The following is an 18,201-nucleotide window of genomic DNA, read 5'->3' as shown; positions in this document are numbered from 1 at the left end:
TCACACTAGTATCTCCCATCCCAATCCAACACCATAGTGTTTATTTTAGACCGCATTCTCCTATTGTCTTCAATGTATTTACTTCTTTGCACAATGTACTGATGGATCCAATCTCCTGACCATCCTGGCTGAATTTTTGGATCTGGCCCCTGCCTAACACACCAGCTGGCAGTGGATAAATTCTGAGCCCTAACCAATGGGAATAGGCCAATCTGTTTATTATAAGGAATGTCTTTTAAAAATATATATATATTTTTATTGATTTCAGAGGGAGAGAGAGAAACATCAATGACGAGAGAATCATTGATTGGTTGCCGCTTGCATGCCCCCTACTGAGGATTGAGCCCACAACCTTGGGCATGTGCCCTTGACTGGAATCGAACCCGGGACCCTTCAGTCCACAGGCCGATGCTCTATCCACTGAGCCATACCGGCTAGGGCAGGAATGTCTTTTTGATTAGTATCATTCCTATTCCTGTAGAGTACTGTTATCTTGATTTATATCTTCTGGGAGCAGAGATCCTTGTGACAAGTTCACCTTGACTTAAAGTGGGTCGGGACTTAGAGCTGAGGCTTGAAGTGGGTGAGAACAAAGTGGCAGGAAGTGTTTGAACTTGGCTGGCAGGTGGGTTGCAATCCCAGATTTCAAATGTATATAGTCCTTGAGCTGACAGATATTTTTAACAAAGTTATTAATATTTATTGAGCATTCAGTTTGTGTGAAACACCATCCAGGGTGCTTTTATACATGTTATTTCTAAGCATCATAAAAGCTTTTTGGTGTTTCTTCACCTGCAAAATGAAAACGATAATAGTACCTACATTATAAAGCTTTGGGGATGATTTAATGGTTAAATCCACTTGAAACTTTTAGCTTACTGCCTAGCAGTAAGGGAGGAATAAATGTTAGTTGATTGGTAATAGTGGTGGTTATGTCATCTCTGTTTTACAAATGTGGAGACAGGATCAGAAAGGTTATTTGCCTACAGTTACACCACTTAAAAATATAAATCCAGAATTTAAACTGGCTTATTTTTTTCCTTTTTGACCAGATGTGGCCTTGACTTGAACCCCCCTCCCCCCCATCTCCCTTTCTTATGCTCTTTCCTCTTCACTACATTGCTTCCTGATTTTGGACTTTTAAGCGAAGAAAAATTACTGGATACATAATTCAGAAGCTCACTGTTTTTAGCTAAACTTAGCTGATCTCTCATACCTGCCTAAATACCATGGATAAAGGTTGTAGGATGGAGGATGTTGCCTCCTGGGCTGTAGTAGATGTGGCCTGTGCAGGCAATCTAGGGATTGTCACCCTCACAAGGGCCAAGACAGTTGAGCACTTATAGGCTGCATACCTGGAGAAGAGTGGGCCATAGAAGTGCTCCATGGAAACGTGGGGACATGCTGGGGAAGTCTTCCCATGCCATGTTTCACAAGTGCCACATATCTCCTAGGATCACATAATTTCTACCCAGCCCCTGAGATTTCTGAAAATTCGCAGTTCTTTTTAGGAACCCTCGCCTCCAGAATCCTACATTATGCTGCTTGACGGTGTGAAACTTAAAATTATTCTAGCTCTCCCAAAGAATGCATACAAAAGGATGATGACTAACGTGGATGTTACTAAATAGTTCTTAGAGGAGGAACTAATTTAGATTTCAAGAGGAGTTTTTATTGCGCACCTGAGAAGTGACTATTTGACTTTTCGGATCTCTTCTTGACTGCCTGCTACTGGAGCTTTATCTCTGGCCTTTCCCAGGAAAGGCTCAGCTTCCCTGACACTACCCTTCTCTTGGAGAATTTCACTCCCCGCTTCCTCCCTGAGCAGAGGATTCTGTTTTTCTGCTCCCAGGGTAAATACACCAAGCTATTGCTCTCAGAATAACAAATGTACTCTTGTTTCTGTGATCCTTTTTCCTTAGAGAGCAGACAAGGTTATATTTAGCACAAGTATTTAGTGTTATCTGTTAAATGGGTTTGCAGTCTCAAATTTGTACAAGGTTAAGCCGGATTGGTGAGTAGTAGGTGAGTGGAGAGAGGTTTTGCCTTTCTATTGGGTTTAGCCCTATTAAGCTTCAGCTGTGGTTGTGATGTGCAGACCCAGTGATCTGATCAGAGCTGATCTTTCAAGTAAAGTTTGAAATCTAAGCTTTTGTGTGAATTTACTTTTTAAAATGTTAGGAAGGAATTCAGGTTAAAAACTAACTGGAATCAGCTACCTTGGGCCAGTGTGTTTAAAACAGCCGGTAGAAAGCTTTCTATGGCATAGCAGCCAGAGCTTTTGAGGAACAAATGTAGTTGTCAGGGAGGAGGACCTGCCCTTTGCATATGTCTCTTTCTCCAAATCTGTTTCTAGTTTGGGTTGGGAATTAGAGACTTGGAGGAGTGTGTCTAAAGTGTCCCAGACCCAGACCAGCAGCACTGCCACCCCTTACCTGCACTCCACTTGTTTAAACTTACATTCCTGCTGTACACAAAAGGAGTAAATGAATGGTATGTCTTTCTATGAAGGGTAGGTTGTTTGAAAATTGAATTTAGCTTTAAGGAAGCAAATATAAAAGATTTATTATTCAGAATTCAGATAAGCAGAACATCTGGTCATCCAGATTTTGGGTTCTTTATATTCTGTGGTCATAGTTTTTATTCCATATTTGAAATATTTAAGTCACGATATTATGTTAACTACCAGAGGCCCGATGCACGAAATTCATGCAAGAGTAGGCCTTCCTTCCCCTGGCACCTGGGACCGGGCTTCCCTCTGGGCTTCCCTCCTCTGGCCACTGGCAGGCACCCGGGACCCGGGCTGCTTCCCTCCTCCAGCTGCTGGCAGGCACCCGGGATCCGGGCCGGCTTCCCTTGGGCGGCCCACAGACACCTGGGACCCAGGCCGGCTTCCCTCTAGTCCCGGCTTTGTCAGGAAGGATGTCCGGAATGACGTCTGTAAGAGGTCCGGACTAATTAGCATATTATCCTTTATTATTATAGATAGCTTTAGAGTGTATTTTCATTTTTGGAAAATCTCTTGATTGACAAATATGTGGGTTATGTTAATTGAAACCGCTCTCACACTGAATAATAATTCCTTATATTGTAATCTAGTGTGTTTTCAACTTTTTTCCTTCTTGATTCCTTGTTTTTTTTTTTTTTACAGTCTCATCAAAAGTAGTCTTGGCAGCAGCAACTAAGAGTAAGATTGTGGTGGCTAAGATATAATAGCACTTTTTTGGTGGTGTAGGGAGAGGATCTAGGAGCAGAGTAGCGCTGGAAAGTAGTAGTACCAGGTTCAAACCTAAAAACAGAAATCAGCTTATTGCTTTTTAACTTGGATCACAAATAAATTACTTAATTAGTGCTTTCTGATAATGAGAATAATAACTACCTTGTTTATGGCACAGGGTTACTGTGAGAATCATGAAACTTGGTTTGGGGAGTTACATTATAAATCAGAGGTAACTTGTATGTATAATAACTAATTATCAGAAAGGATACATTGGGAATGACCGCTCTTAGGGTTTGCTTGTGTTAAATGTTAAGCCATCAGAGTGGTTGCTCACAGACTGCTATTCCAGGAGGAGTGGACTTTGACAATTACCATGGTGAAAACATTTGTGGCAAATATGGCGAAATAAAATTGATGTAGAAGAGAGGGGCAATTTTTCTTTGTTTCCCAGATGATGCTTTAATGTGTGTTCTTCAATGCACCACAGGTATCAACTCAATTGTGGCCATTGCATCATACACTGGATATAATCAAGAAGACTCTGTTATCATGAATCGTTCAGCTGTAGACCGAGGCTTTTTCAGGTCAGCTATTTATAAAAGTTGTCAAACACAGATACAGTGGAAATACTAATATTTTAATAAAAAAAATTCTCTAAAAATAGGGTTGACTTTTCTGTGTTCAGACTTTTTGGTGATTTTGAAGGTCAGCTGGAAGAAATTTTGATCTGACAGCAGATAAATTTTTCTGTTAAGAGACCTAATCTTTTGCCTCAATTCATGAAGCTTAGTGGCAATCTGGCAGGCACATGCTGTTGTGTGGATGCCTGTATAGAGTTTTGTGTGTGAAATGAATGCCTTACTCCAGAAAGCAGACGGCCTGGTTGATGGTCATGAACAACTGAAGATACTGCTTCCTGCATCTCAGGATTTTCAGATGCTAATATTTTGACCCCACCCCCACCCCTTTTGTAAGCAAATAACATGTTTGCATTTTGATATAATAGAAACATCTAAGAAGTAAAAATAAACCTATAATCTTAGGACCATAAATAACAGTTAAAATTATTATGTGTTTTTTTTTCCATCTTCTTTTTTATTATGCTATTATTTTATTAACAAGCAATTTCAAATCCACGGCATATGAAGATTGGTTAAAAAACTGGGAATTTAGAAGAGGATGGATTTTTTTCTTTCTGTGTGGTTTCAGAGATACACTAGGACCAGAGGGTGGAAATTATAGCTTAATATGTCACAGACTTCTCATTTGAACTACTGGAACAGATCCTGGGTGACCATCTCTGGAGGTCCTATGGAAGGATTCTTATTTTGGGGAGTTGGACTCAGTGACATTAGGTCCTTCCTGTTCTCACATATAATTCCAGCTGTGTTCAGGTTATGGGTCAAGTGCTACATGTATCACCCATGTGACAGCATTTAGGACTTCACTTTGACCTTAATATAGTTAAATAACTCTTACCCTCGATTCATGATTTAGGTTATTTTCCAAATATCAATTAAGTAAAAATTATTGGTATATTCTAAGTCCTATTATTAGAGGAAAATAGAAGTTACCTTCAGAACTATGTGTTTTTTAGGTCTGTTTTCTATCGATCATACAAAGAACAGGAGTCTCAAAAAGGATTTGACCAAGAAGAAGTTTTTGAGAAGCCTACACGTGAAACATGCCAGGGTAAGTGATACTGGCATTTAAATTATGGAATTCAAAGTTAGCATGGTTTTCCTAATTACTTTTTCTGGGGTTTATTACACCCCTTTAATTTTTTGCTGCATGGGAGTTGTTTTTATGTCATTCTTAGAACTCATATTTAAGAAAATATGTGTGTTTGCCAAAATATTTTGTACCTAGGAGTGGGCTTGGTACAAGTTCTTCTATCCTGGTAGATCCTGCTTTGAGGAGGGTATTTGGAAATCAGAGAGGTTGTGTGATATCATGGGACACACCTCAGCTTCATTTTCACTTGTTCTGTGTGTGTCCTGTCCCTCAGTTTATGTATTAGCATGGGAACTCACTCCTCTCTTCACATAGTGGTGTGACCATATTTATCTAGTCACAGTATTTGTATACATTTAACAAATAAATGAGAGGATACCTAGCTTTTTCTTTTTTTTTTTCTAAAAACTCAAACTTCTTTTCTAGTTGTTACTATTTTCACCGACACCTAAAAATATGTATACGGTATTATGGATAGAATGTCCTAGGGAAATGGGGTATCTTTGCTTCAATTTTGACTTCTAATAGTATTGCATGAAGTACAGTGGGTTTTGTTTCCCTAGGCATCTTCCTATTACTCCGTTTCCTGGGATGGTTCTATATAATAGTGAATTGGTGTCCCGATTTACATAAGATAACATTGAAAATTTCTGTGGGAGGATGTGTGTAGAGGCCATAGATATATTCTCATGTAATATAGAGGTCAGAAGACGGCAACACACTTATCCAAAGTCACCCAGCAGATGGAGAATTTGATTTTCCAGTGCTCAGTCTAGTGCTTTTTAGAGTTCAGAATAGTTTATAATATTTGGAACTAGAGGGCCCAGTGCACGAATTTGTGCACGAGTGGGGTCCCTCAGCCTGGCCTGCAGGATTGGGCCAAAACCAGCTCTCCGACATCCCCCAAGGGGTCCCGGATTGCGTGAGGGCGCAGGCCAGGCTGAGAGATCCCATTGGTGCACGATTGGAGCCAGGGAGGGACGCGGGAGGGATCCGGGGTGTGTCCGGCCTGTCTCGTTCAGTCCCAATCGGCCAGACCCCAGCAGCAAGCTAACCTACTGGTTGGAGTGTCTGTCCCCTGGTGGTCAGTGCACCTCATAGTGAGTGGTTGTTCGGTTGTTCCGCTGTTTGGTCTATTTGCATATTAGCTTTTCATTATATAGGATGGTCATGGTGTGTTAGAGATTCCTGTTAACTTCTCAGACTTAGAATTGATTTATGTATTTGGTTTTTAATCTTTGTGGAGAGGATTATGTGACATTTTAAATACTTTTCTATGTGGTAGTACCATTCTAGAAATGCCATGTCTGTTTCTTTTTAGGTATGAGGCATGCCATATATGACAAGCTGGATGATGATGGTCTGATAGCTCCCGGGGTCCGTGTATCGGGAGATGATGTTATTATAGGCAAAACAGTCACCCTGCCTGAAAATGAAGATGAACTGGAGAGCACTAATAGACGCTATACCAAGAGAGACTGTAGCACTTTTCTCAGGACCAGTGAGACAGGCATTGTGGACCAAGTTATGGTAACTCTCAACCAGGAAGGATATAAATTTTGTAAAATAAGGGTGAGTATAGCTTTGTCATATCGCTATTTATGGAAAATAAACCAGATTGACTTAACTAACCTATTTTTATATGAATTCAGGTACGCTCTGTTAGAATTCCACAGATTGGAGACAAATTTGCCAGTCGACATGGTCAAAAGGGTACTTGTGGTATTCAGTATAGACAAGAGGTAGGTATTTTTTATCTGCCTCACTCCTAACCCAGAGTTTTGTTTAACATTTTATAAATCAAATGATTTAACTTAAGAGCCCAAAGGTGATAAAGGCTTGACTTTTAATTTTAGTGTTGAATAAGTATATGAACATGCTGTATTGGACAGAATTTAGGACACAGAAAAGTTCAGATAAGAGGTATCAGTTCTTGTTCCATAGCTAAGAGATTTAAGTTTAAGATTTTTTTTAAAAAATTCATTTATAGGATATGCCTTTCACCTGCGAAGGAATCACCCCTGATATCATCATAAATCCACATGCCATCCCCTCTCGTATGACAATTGGTCACTTGATTGAATGTCTTCAAGGGAAGGTAAGAGGTTTTCTTTAACAGTATGGGTTCCAAATTGATGTTCTTTCCAAAATGATGATAGGTGATTTCTCTTATATTTAACTCAGGGTACTTTGGAAAAAGCTAATGTGGCATAATCATAACCAATCACAAATTGTTTATGATTAATTATGCCTTTTTTCTTTTTGCAAAAATTTGCAGTTATAGGTAAGTCAGAATTTTTATAAAATTTACTATATCAAAGCAGTATATATATATAAATATATATATGTTGATTACCCTTTTTACTGGTTCTTTTCTATAGATAAGAGTTAACTCATTGATGGTTAGTTCATTGAGAACTTAAATTTATAGCTATATTATTAGCTGTGTGTGCATCTTTTGGTGGAGGTTTTTCTATTTTTAAGTATCTTGTTAGGGTAGAATGGTTGCAGCCTAACAAGTAGAGTAATTGGTTTTAGGGCATTAAAATGTATTTTCCTTGAGCCATAGGAAGTGTTTAGAAGTCTCTTTCTTTTTTTTTAATTGTTCTCATGGATAGCTTCCTATTTGAAGACTTATAATTGAGTTTTTATTTTTTAGGTAACTTATAAATACTATGTTAATAAAATGAACCTATGATATTATAGCTTTCCATAACAGATTTTTTAAAGTTCAGAATGAGCTTTTTTAATTGAATATATTTTTGATACAGCTTTCTAAGGGAAAATAGAAGGAAGCAGGCTTTTAAAGATTACTTTTTTTGGTAAAGGTTTCAGCTAACAAGGGTGAAATTGGTGATGCCACTCCATTTAATGATGCCGTTAATGTGCAGAAGATTTCTAACCTTTTGTCTGATTATGGCTACCATCTCAGAGGAAATGAGGTATGTTTGTGCTTATGTATTTTTTTGTATGTGTGTAGTTTCATTCTTTTTTTTTAAAACATATTTTTATTGATTTCAGAGAGGAAGGCAGAGGAGAGAGAGATAGAAACATCAATGATGAAAAAGAATCATTGATCGGCTGCCTCCTGCATGCCCCTTACTGGGAATCAAGCCTGCAACCCTGGTATAAAACTGTGACCTCCAGGTTCATAGGTCGACACTCAACCAGTGAGCCACACTGGCCAGGCCCTTATTCTTTTGTATGCTTACCTTTTATTCCATTGAATGGCTGTATCAATGTAGTTTCATTCTTAAAGAATTTAAACCTTTTATTGAAGTATATACTTCAAATATGTGTACAAATTATAAATGTATAGCTTGAATTTTCACAAAGTGAACATACCCATGTGACTGGCCTCCACATCCTGAAAATTAAATGACCAGAACTCTTTTATGCATAGATGCCCCCTCTTGTGTCTCCCTCCAGTAACTAGCTCCCCCGCTCCACTCTATTGACATCTAACAGTATAGATTATTTTTTCTGTTTTGATTTTTATATAGATGGAATCATACAGTATATGTACATATATTCTTTGAACTTGTTCAATATTTTTAAGTCTGTGCTTCAAAATCTGTTTCAGGTCTTGTACAATGGATTCACTGGTAGAAAAATCACATCACAAATTTTCATTGGCCCCACTTATTACCAGCGTTTGAAGCATATGGTGGATGACAAGATTCATTCTCGTGCTAGGGGGCCTATTCAGATCCTTAACAGACAGCCCATGGAGGGTAGATCCCGGTAAGAGAGCTGCATCATTGTCAATGACATAGTTCACATAGTAAAGGCAAGATAAATGTTTATTTCATTCCCTTTACTTATCAGTTAATGAGTTGGTTATCTAGCATCCTTCAAAGTTGACCAGTGATTTGTTTTTCAGTAATAACATTAGAAACTCAGCTGATTTCATGTTTTTGTGTATTAAGAATACTAAGGAAGCCATCACCATCCACCAGTCTGGTCATCTGAACAATGCATTTTATTTCACCCCCATGCTGGGAAAACCTCTCATTCACTCGTTCTTTCCACTCCTTTTGCCAGCAGCAGTTTATCATTTCAGGCTTTATTGCCTGGGAGACTCATTCATTGAAAAGCTACTTTATTGAGATCAAATTTTGTTACTCATTTTTGAGTACAGAGTTGAATTCTAGTAAGTTAAATGATAGCATGATGAGACTCAACTCTGTACTTCATTGTATTTTATGAGGAAAATTACCTATATATATAAAAGGCTAATATGGTAAGTGTTCCTCCCTCCGTCCGACTGGTCACTATGATGTGCACTGACCACTAGGGGGCAGACGCTCAATGCAGGAGCTGCCATGACGTGCACTGGCCATTTACAGGGAAATGGCACCACGGACCTGGCTCCCACAAAGCAACATTCGTCTTCCCCCAAGTGGGATACAGGCCCCGTCACCACCCTGGAGTGACAGTCCACCAAATCACAGCTGATGCTGCCGAGACCCCATGGTGCAAAACGCGGCCCACAACCCAGCCCAGCCCAGAAACAGTGGCTGTAGGCTCCGGGTAATGATGTCACATAGCAATGCCTGGCTTTCTTTCCCTAGCGACTAGCCTCCTTGGAGTTTCTTCAGCCCAGGAAGATGACTTTGCTTTATAGCTAGGTGCAAACATTTTACACTTTAACCAAATGTCTGTGAAGTGTTTTCCTGTGTCATGCCTCATCTCATTTGATCCTCACAGAAGTCCTGGAGTAGGTAGATAGGAGACTTGGTGGAATCCTATTTTCTTTTCATGAGCTGGAAAATGGAGATTTAGAAAGCTTAGAAACTTGATCCGACTGAAAAGAAGTAAATGGTGGACCTTGAAAATGACTTCAGGTTTTCTCACTGCGCAGAATATAGTCAAACACTGCTGCAGTTAGATATTTTACCCTTTGTTCGTCCTGCATGATCTACAATAATAATGTGCTTTGTGTTAATATTTACTGCTGTGTTGCTGACAGTTACCTGAAAGAGAAGTTGGGGTGCTTTACTGGGCTGGAAAAAGTTTAGCTACATCAGAAAAGCAGTTCTAATTAAAGCAAGTTTATTCTATATGTAAGGCTAAGTTGACTCGCACATGCGTGATACATATAAAGCTCTTGTGCCAATCACATGCTTGTGTTTCGATCTGTCATTGACGATTGTGAATTTGGTTGACAATTCTATTATAGAGAAAGGGCGAATAGTGTTGTTAAAACACTTCTTCTAATTAATTTCAATGTGCACGAATTCGTGCACTGGGCCACTAGTATGCTATATGTGAGAATCTAATGTGTTTACTCTATGTTGGGACCTTCTAATGCACATTAAATAGTTGGTAGACTTCTCTGCTTCCCCCCATGTAGAAAAAATGCTAGTATATACAAATTAGAGTCTAATTCTTCTTTATTAATGTCATTCATTACCTATGCCATTAGTCACGGTGCTGTTGATATCTATATATATAAAAGGCTAATATGCAAAGTGCCCCCTTGGGAGTTCAACCAGGAGAATGGGAGCTCGTTCGCTTGCTATGATGTGTGCTGACCACCAGGGGGCGGTGCAGAACATGGCGGGTGACCAGCGGTGACGGTGGGGCGCCGAGGGAGTGAGGGAAGGTGGAGGCAGGGGAAGCAGTGTGGGGGAGGCGTGCAGGTGGCGAGGGAAGGAGGAGGCGGAGAGGCAGGGAACCTGATCGGCCCTAATCGCCAGCCAGGACGAGGGACCCTACCTGTGCACAAATTTTGTGCCCTGGGCCTCTAGTAGAAAATAATACAAAATAATCTGTTTTTCTCTTAACAGGGATGGTGGCCTGCGTTTTGGAGAAATGGAACGAGACTGTCAGATTGCCCATGGGGCAGCCCAGTTTTTAAGGGAAAGACTGTTTGAGGCATCAGATCCATATCAGGTTCATGTTTGCAATCTTTGTGGAATAATGGCGATTGCTAACACCAGGACCCATACATATGAATGCAGGGGCTGTCGGAATAAAACCCAGGTGCGTATAGACTTTCTGGCCAGTTGTTAACTGTTTAGGATATAACCATGTTGGGCTAATTACCCAGGCAGATTTAGTGTGATGGGACAGATTGGCATTTTCACAATTTTGAACAGCATGCCTCTGTAAGATTCCTAGTTTTAAATGAGGAAAAAAAAATTTGATTTTTTTCTAAAAATCAGTTTAAACTTTACTATGTTAATATCACTAAGCTGTTCATTTTTTCAGAAAAGGCCTTGTACAAGAACTTTTCAAAAGAGGGTTTTTAAAAAGCATTTTACTTAAGGAGGGTGCTTATGTCTGGCAGAAAGGGTCAAATACCAAAGCCTATTAGGAGAAAGAATCACCTTGGGCCAAGTTAGTAGAATGAGTTGTATCAGCCTATCCATTTGTTCATCATCTTCAGCACCAAGTCTTTGCCTTTTTTTGGGGTAGGGAAGTAGGCTCATTTCAGTATAACTTTGCTAATTACTTTTTTTCTTTTTCTTTCAGATTTCTTTGGTGCGAATGCCTTATGCATGCAAACTGTTGTTTCAGGAGCTTATGTCTATGAGTATTGCACCTCGAATGATGAGTGTTTAGCTCTTTCAAAAGATTCTCAACAAGACACTTATAAATGCCTTTTGTGTCTTATTTTTATGATACGGCTTTTAAAAATAACAAATATGTGTTACATTGTGAGAAAAAGCATTTTATTTGTTTTGTTTGATGATATGCATGCTTTTCTTCTGTAAATAGGTAATAAATTTTTGTAGATAGTCTTGATGTGTTTGTTATCTTTATGTAAAGTCGGTGAATATAACTAAGGTGTTAGTGGACTGGATGAAAAGAAACTGGTTATTAGGCAAGAACAGGGTAGTAGTTATCCATGACTACGTTTAGCTATGCAGACTAATATATTCTTCAGGTTTATAGCTTGGCACTTTCACCTGTTTAAAAAAAAGAAAAAAATTAGTTACATGTATGTACATGGTTGACTTTCTAATTTTTAGGTAGCTTAGTGTTTCCAAATAAATGATGTTAAAATGTGGGGGATAAAGGATATGTAACTGTATAGATGATAGATGGTGGAGTGCTCTTTAGAATTTGAGCTATACAATTTTAAATGTGGAAGGCAATTTTGTTGTATTGATCTGTGTGTAAGAGATGGACTTTTTTTTTTTTGGCTTCAGAATGGAAGTGAGAGGGAGAGAGAGGTAGAAACATCAATGATGAGAGAGAATCATTGATCGGCTACCTCCTGCACGTCCCCTACTGGGGATTGAGCCCGCAACCCGGGCATGTGCCCTTGACCAGGAATCAAACCTGGGACCCTCCAGTCTGAAGGCCGACGCTCTGTTCACTGAGCCGAACCAGCCAGGGCAAGAGATGGACTTTACAGAACTGGCAGAGCACATTTCACAAACCAGCAAGTTGAGATCCAGAGAGGCTAAGGACCTTTCCTTGTCATCCAGCTGTCATTCACAATTTAAAGTGGAATAGTGGTAGAGCTGAGACTCAAACACATGACTCTTAGCTCTGTCTGTTTCATCTCCTGGCTTTACACATCTTAGCTGAAGAGAATCTGATCAAACATCTTTACTTGGTATTTCTTCCTTTCATACCACAGATGAGTGATCCACACAGAGGAATGGTTTGACAAATGCTGATAATAAATTTTGTTCTTATTTTTGGCTTAAGGAGAAGCCAATCCAGACATCAGTCTAATAGAACTATATACATGTAAAGTAGTATCATTCTGATACTACGAGGATGGGTGCTTAAGAGGAAGCTTTGACACGAGAGTGGATAGAGGCAGAACAGAGTTGGGTACTTGCCAATATACTCTCCTCTCTGGCTTCTTTAAATAACGAGCTCAAAGGGAAGGACCCACAATCATTTCCTTTTAAATGGGAATTTAATATAATAGTCACAACACCACGGAAAAATGCCATGTGGATAGATAGTCATGGGAAATGTAAGCCATCCCAGTCAAGTTTGAGTTTTTGTCTCATGTATAAGGTGAAAGCATCTGAGTCTGCTGTAATAACAGCATTCCATCAACCACCCGGATGTACTTCTGGAGCTGTGTGCTCTACATTTTGATTACACATTTAATGCCCCTGTGGATTCCTGACATTACAGAATTTCATTAAGGGCTGTCGGATACTTTCTAACTTGGTTCTGTTCTTCATTAAGCAAAAGCACTAGTCCTTAAGTGGCCTTGAGATTAGTACCTACCTTTAGTCACTGGTATTTCATGTAAGCTGTCGACCACTGTAATTTTTGCTGATGCTGAAGCTTGTCCTTGGGAGTTGGATGCATGGCACTCATATTCTCCAGCATCTTCCTTACTGAGTGGAGATAACTGTGAACGGAAAAGAATCTTTAGTGCCTCTATGCTGGTTCTCTCTTTTTCTAGTGGTCTCAACGAAGTCGTTTTGTTTCCTAAGATGACTAGGGAATTCACAGCAAAGATACTGCTAGAAATAGTGCTAGACCCGTCCTAGGAGAATTACACAACTACTGGATTTGGTCTGCTGGGAGATGCTGAGGAAATGTTCCCGACAACTTTCGTTCACATTGCAGAGGTTAACAACTGGAGAGGTGCACACAGCAGTTGGAGGAAGACCTTGATAGGGTGGGTGTATGATCTTGGTACTGCACAGTGAGTATCTACAACTATCAAAGGTCAAGTAAAATAACTATTAATCAGTACTTGATTAAAGTACTTAATGCGTGGATCAGGTCTGAGAGAATTTTGCTTTGAAGTAAAGGGAAAAAAATTAGTTCTTATTTGTTGGTCATTGCCAAACATCCCATGAACTTCAGCTGTTCTCAGCTGCATCTGGAAGTGGAGCAGCAGCTCCGTGTGCGTGCTTCCAGCCGGGCAGTGCACCGGGCGTCTCTGCCAGGCCTGCTGTGTCTGATTCCAACAACGAGAGCCCTGCCAGCTCCTGCTACTCACCAGCACCCAGCCCGTTACTTCATGCTTTTCTGGGCCACCTCGGGTCTGAATGGCCAGGTTGTCCCGGTCACCAGGCAAGAGTTCTGTCCTGTGAAATCTGTTATCGTCCTTTTTTACCTGCAAAAAAAGAGGGAAATAGTCTGCATTCTCTGCCCTGAATCATCAACTTGGAAGTGGCCACATTTCTATAATGGCACAAGGAGTACCATCAGACTTTTTAACTGGATTAAAACTAGCAATTTTCATATTTTTCCTGAACAGGTACATAAAATATAGATCCTCTTATTCCTGTCAGTTTCCCTCCCCATATTTTAAATTATATAACCTTATATGTATTAATGTATTTTTCTGCATGCTTGGGGAATACACATCATACTCCTGCCCCTGGACGACACCATTTACTCATGCCCTTATAAATCCTGCTTCTCTGTGCTGGGCCTTTTCTTGCTTCCCAAGACGTGTTTGAGTGGCAAATGGTATCACCCAGTGCTAGGTAGGTTTGATGCTTGGGATCTGCAGGAGCCCAGGTGCAGGGGTTCTTTCTGCAACAGCCTCATCAATGAAAACCAGTAGGTTGAGTTAAATACCACTTCTTTGTTTTGAGGGCTAAGGGTTCATCAAATATTTACTAAAGTCCTGAGAACAAAAACGTCTGTCAAATAAATGCCTATGTCATTCTCATGACAAAACTTACTGCCTATCCCTGTGTGTATCATGAGATTCAGGATGGGTTAAGAAATGCAGTTTCCTTGGTTTGAGGCCAATAGTAACTTTCCCCCTTTTTATCAAGGCAAACTATGGCCTAGGCCAGGTGGCTCAGTTGTTTTAGAGTGTCATCCCATGAACCAAAAATTGAGGGTTCGATTCCCAGTCAGGGCACATACCTAGGTTGCGGGTTAACATCACAAGGTAACTACTGACCAGGAAATCACAGACCACTCATCAGGCTGTGACCACCATACAAGTGTTGCTGTCGCCTGGTGTCTGGAGAGAAGGGGTGTCCTGTTGGTTCAGGTGTTGCTGAGAATCCTGGAGCATGAAAGACATGCCACCTTTGAACCTCAGTGTTCTAATACTTATACCCAAAAACCAGTTCTGTGCTTTAAAGTGGAGTTGGACATGGGAATGCATAGAAAGCCTGTATTCTCAGCAGTTTGGTTACAAGGACAGTGGAGAGAAAACAAAAGTCCTGTTTATTTAAGCCATGACTTTTAAAGTGAATTGACATGGCCCAAAGTAAGAAATACATTTTGCATTGTGACGTGGAACATACCAAAGGAAGGTTTTAGGAAATGATGCCTTTACTAAATGTGATGCCTTAAGATATTTTCTGTTCTATTTTTTATTTTTAAGAAAATGCTGGCTGTGATTCCTACATTACACTCAGAACTCACTGGTGGTTCATGATCTGCAGGTTGAAACAACTGCTTTATGCCACCCATGTGGCAAATTACACGCTGAAGGCAGAGGGAAATCAGCAGAGTCTAGCAGCTGCGTTTTTGCTTGTTTCTGGCAAGTTTGTAGAAAATTATTTTTTTTCTTTCCCCCAACCCCCCTCCCCCCAGTTGACAAGCCCTAAGGAAGCCCATGGGATCTGCCCCACACAATGGGGGAAGCTTAAAGGAAAAGATTCCCTGGGCAGATTTATTCCCCTGGTATGTGTACGTTAGCTGGGAAGGGGCAGAAAAAGGGCTGGAGAAATTATTCTGCCAGATTTGTCAATAGGTCACACGCCTTGGACACTTGGGTCACCCTGGCTTCCACTGTGTAATCCCTAGAGTGCTGCAGAGCTTTGTATGGACATTCTTTGGAAATATTGTTCCTCTGCCTCTACCCCCCCCCCCCCCCCCCTTGCAAACAAACCAGTAGCCTCCAAACAAGCAAGGAGGAACAGCAGCAGCTTTCGCCATGAAGGCCAGAAGGTACACACCCATCAGCTGCATTTTTGTTCTTCATTGCTTCCCACTCTCCTTTAAAAAATTAGCTTATTGAGGTGAAAGAAATTTCACTGCTTCCTTTAACAAATTTCAGCTGCAAAGGATAGTTGTAATGCAGCTGGTGCTGTCCCTGCCCACCCCCAGGCATTTTCTGGAAAAAAACCCGCTGACTTCATTCCCACCAGAGGGCCCGATGGGGGCGATGCAGCCTTCTGGCCACATGGGGGCGTCAGAGGCTGGCAGGTGACCCAATGTGAATCAAGGTCCTACGGGGGAATTGTACAATGCAGTAGGGAGAGGGGAACAAAATTTCCTCTGGGATCATGAAGCCGTAATAATGTGAACTTGGCGCTGCCAGTGACAATATCGCTCACAGTGAGGAGGAAGCTTTCTGAGGTGGAAGCAAAGAATAAGACCAGTACATTGGGAGCAGAGTCAAGAGCCAAGAGGCTGGGCACACTGTATCTGGATCCAGCTGCCCTTGAAGTTGGAATCACCACCCACTCGACCTCCCACCCCCATTATTTTTGCCTAGACTAGTTTGAAGTGAGTTCTACAACTTGCAACAAAAAGAGTTCTGGTGCCAAAATCCCTCCCAGAGTTCCAGAAACTGCTCCTCTGGTCAGACACCAAGCAAACAAAATAATCAAGAGACTCATTCATCTTAGAACTTGCTAGAGAAGTAAACCTGCTACAGATAAGTGTCTGGTTATCCCTTTTTACGGAACTAGATTTCCTTTTTGTTTGCACTAGTCTGATGATATTTACTTAATAGGATTTTTGTGGGGGGTGCTAAAAACAAGTCAAAATATACAAATAGAGGAATATAAAATACTGTACAGTGCAATTGTTAAGTATTTGACCTGGCAAATATTTTCCCTTCTACAGACATGTTGAGAATATGTTGTCCTTCAAATCAGAAGATAGTTACACAAAACAATACGACCTGAAGGGAAACATTTCCAGGAATAGTAACTAACAAGCAGTGCCAACGACATATCTGACAAGCCAAGTGATTTTACCTGGCTTACTTTATGTAATCTTTTCAAGAATTATAAGCTACTTTCATGACACAGAGGAGGAAACTGAGGCTTAGGGCAGTGGCTCTCAATCTAGGTAATTTTTTCCCCCAGGGGACATTGGCAATGTCCGGAGACCTGTTTGTCACAACTGAGGGGGTGGGTGCTACTGGCATGTAATGGGTAGAGGCCAGGGATACTGCTAAACACCTTACAAGGCACAGGGCAGCCCCCCCCCCCCCCCCACAGAATTATCTGTCTCAAAGTATCAACAGTGCTTGAGGCTAAGAAACCCTGACTTAGAACTCAGCTAACCTGGCTAAGGAATTCACCCTTCAAGGGCCACCCCCCCCCCCCCCCCCGCCCCGGCCCAATGCACACTCATACTGAAGCACAGGCATGCTCACACATGCACACACATGCTCACTGAGGGTGAGTTTGGGCGTTCAGCATTATAGTTTCCCAGCTCCTGAGGCTCCCTGCTCCAGCACTGCTAACAAAAGCAGAGCAGGGGCTATTTGGAGGTCAGTAAAAATGTTGGTTAGATCCCAGGGACGTTTCTAGAAGATTGCCATAGGTCTCATGGAGGAGCAGCAGGCAATGGAACCACTGAGGGTTTTAGGTTAGTACCGTCCTTGTGCAGTGAGAGGAGCACGTCAGTCCAGGATGCGTTCTTAAAGTCTGTGTCACTGACCTTGTTCCAGATGAGGACAGGGGTTGGGATTCCGATGACCTCACAGCTCAAGTACACCTTGGCACCAGTGACATTCCAGATGTTCTTGGGGGGAGTCACAATGGAAGGACCTACAAGAGAGGGCACAAAGCCAAATGGTTTTTTTAAAAGCAATTTTTAGCGTCAGCATGCTAGGAGATCAATACTTGATTATGTTTATGACGCTGTCCCCTCTGTGAATGATCTGAAGCAAATTTCAAAGACCAGGCTGGCATCCCTTGGCCACCAGCATGACTTTAAGCTATGGTTTGAGAATGTGTACATCTAGACAAAAACAAAAATAGGAAGGAAATTTTATTGTTTATAAGGTTTTCTACTCTCTCAAGTCATGCTTAAATGAGTTTGAACTTACCAGCTGTTTTGCATTATCTGGGTCTTTCCAATTAATATAGTGAAAATTTAGTTCCAAAATGTTCCATGTTTTTCTTTCTTGTTTACCAGAATTTTTATTTTTTTTGGGTGGCAACATACAACAATCTACGAAGATATTTGAAAATGTGCTGAGTACTCTGAAAAGATGGTAGGTAGTTCCTGCCTTAAGAAGCTTGGGATCTGAGGTTGGCGAGTCAGTGGTGATAAGGCAGGGATGGTAACTTTCATCAAAGAGATCAACATGAGGTGCT

General features: G+C 40.9%; 2 protein-coding genes across 2 annotated transcripts in view; one reads left to right on the top strand and one right to left on the bottom strand.

Annotated features, from left to right (window-relative positions):
• Positions 1-11,703, top strand: part of POLR2B (RNA polymerase II subunit B) — a 45,714-nt gene extending 34,011 nt beyond the window's left edge. The window contains exons 17-25 of the mRNA XM_079770758.1: positions 3,708-3,804; positions 4,818-4,912; positions 6,276-6,526; positions 6,607-6,696; positions 6,945-7,052; positions 7,783-7,896; positions 8,538-8,698; positions 10,747-10,942; positions 11,435-11,703. Of these exons, the coding sequence (XP_079626884.1) occupies positions 3,708-3,804; positions 4,818-4,912; positions 6,276-6,526; positions 6,607-6,696; positions 6,945-7,052; positions 7,783-7,896; positions 8,538-8,698; positions 10,747-10,942; positions 11,435-11,524 (1,202 nt within the window). The 3' untranslated portion in view covers positions 11,525-11,703. The remainder of the gene's footprint in view (positions 1-3,707; positions 3,805-4,817; positions 4,913-6,275; positions 6,527-6,606; positions 6,697-6,944; positions 7,053-7,782; positions 7,897-8,537; positions 8,699-10,746; positions 10,943-11,434) is intronic.
• IGFBP7 (insulin like growth factor binding protein 7) overlaps positions 11,613-18,201 on the bottom strand; it is a 65,626-nt gene continuing 59,037 nt past the window's right edge. Inside the window, exons 2-5 of the mRNA XM_079770792.1 lie at positions 17,540-17,649; positions 13,890-14,006; positions 13,163-13,289; positions 11,613-11,871 (exon numbers count right to left, since the gene is read on the bottom strand). Coding sequence (XP_079626918.1) covers positions 11,852-11,871; positions 13,163-13,289; positions 13,890-14,006; positions 17,540-17,649 — 374 coding nt within the window. The 3' untranslated portion in view covers positions 11,613-11,851. The remainder of the gene's footprint in view (positions 11,872-13,162; positions 13,290-13,889; positions 14,007-17,539; positions 17,650-18,201) is intronic.

Source organism: Cnephaeus nilssonii (assembly GCF_951640355.1).
Source record: "Cnephaeus nilssonii genome assembly, chromosome: 1".
Taxonomy (NCBI): domain Eukaryota; kingdom Metazoa; phylum Chordata; class Mammalia; order Chiroptera; family Vespertilionidae; genus Cnephaeus; species Cnephaeus nilssonii.
The sequence above is the reverse complement of the archived record's forward strand: the minus strand, read 5'-3'. Positions and strand labels throughout refer to the sequence as shown.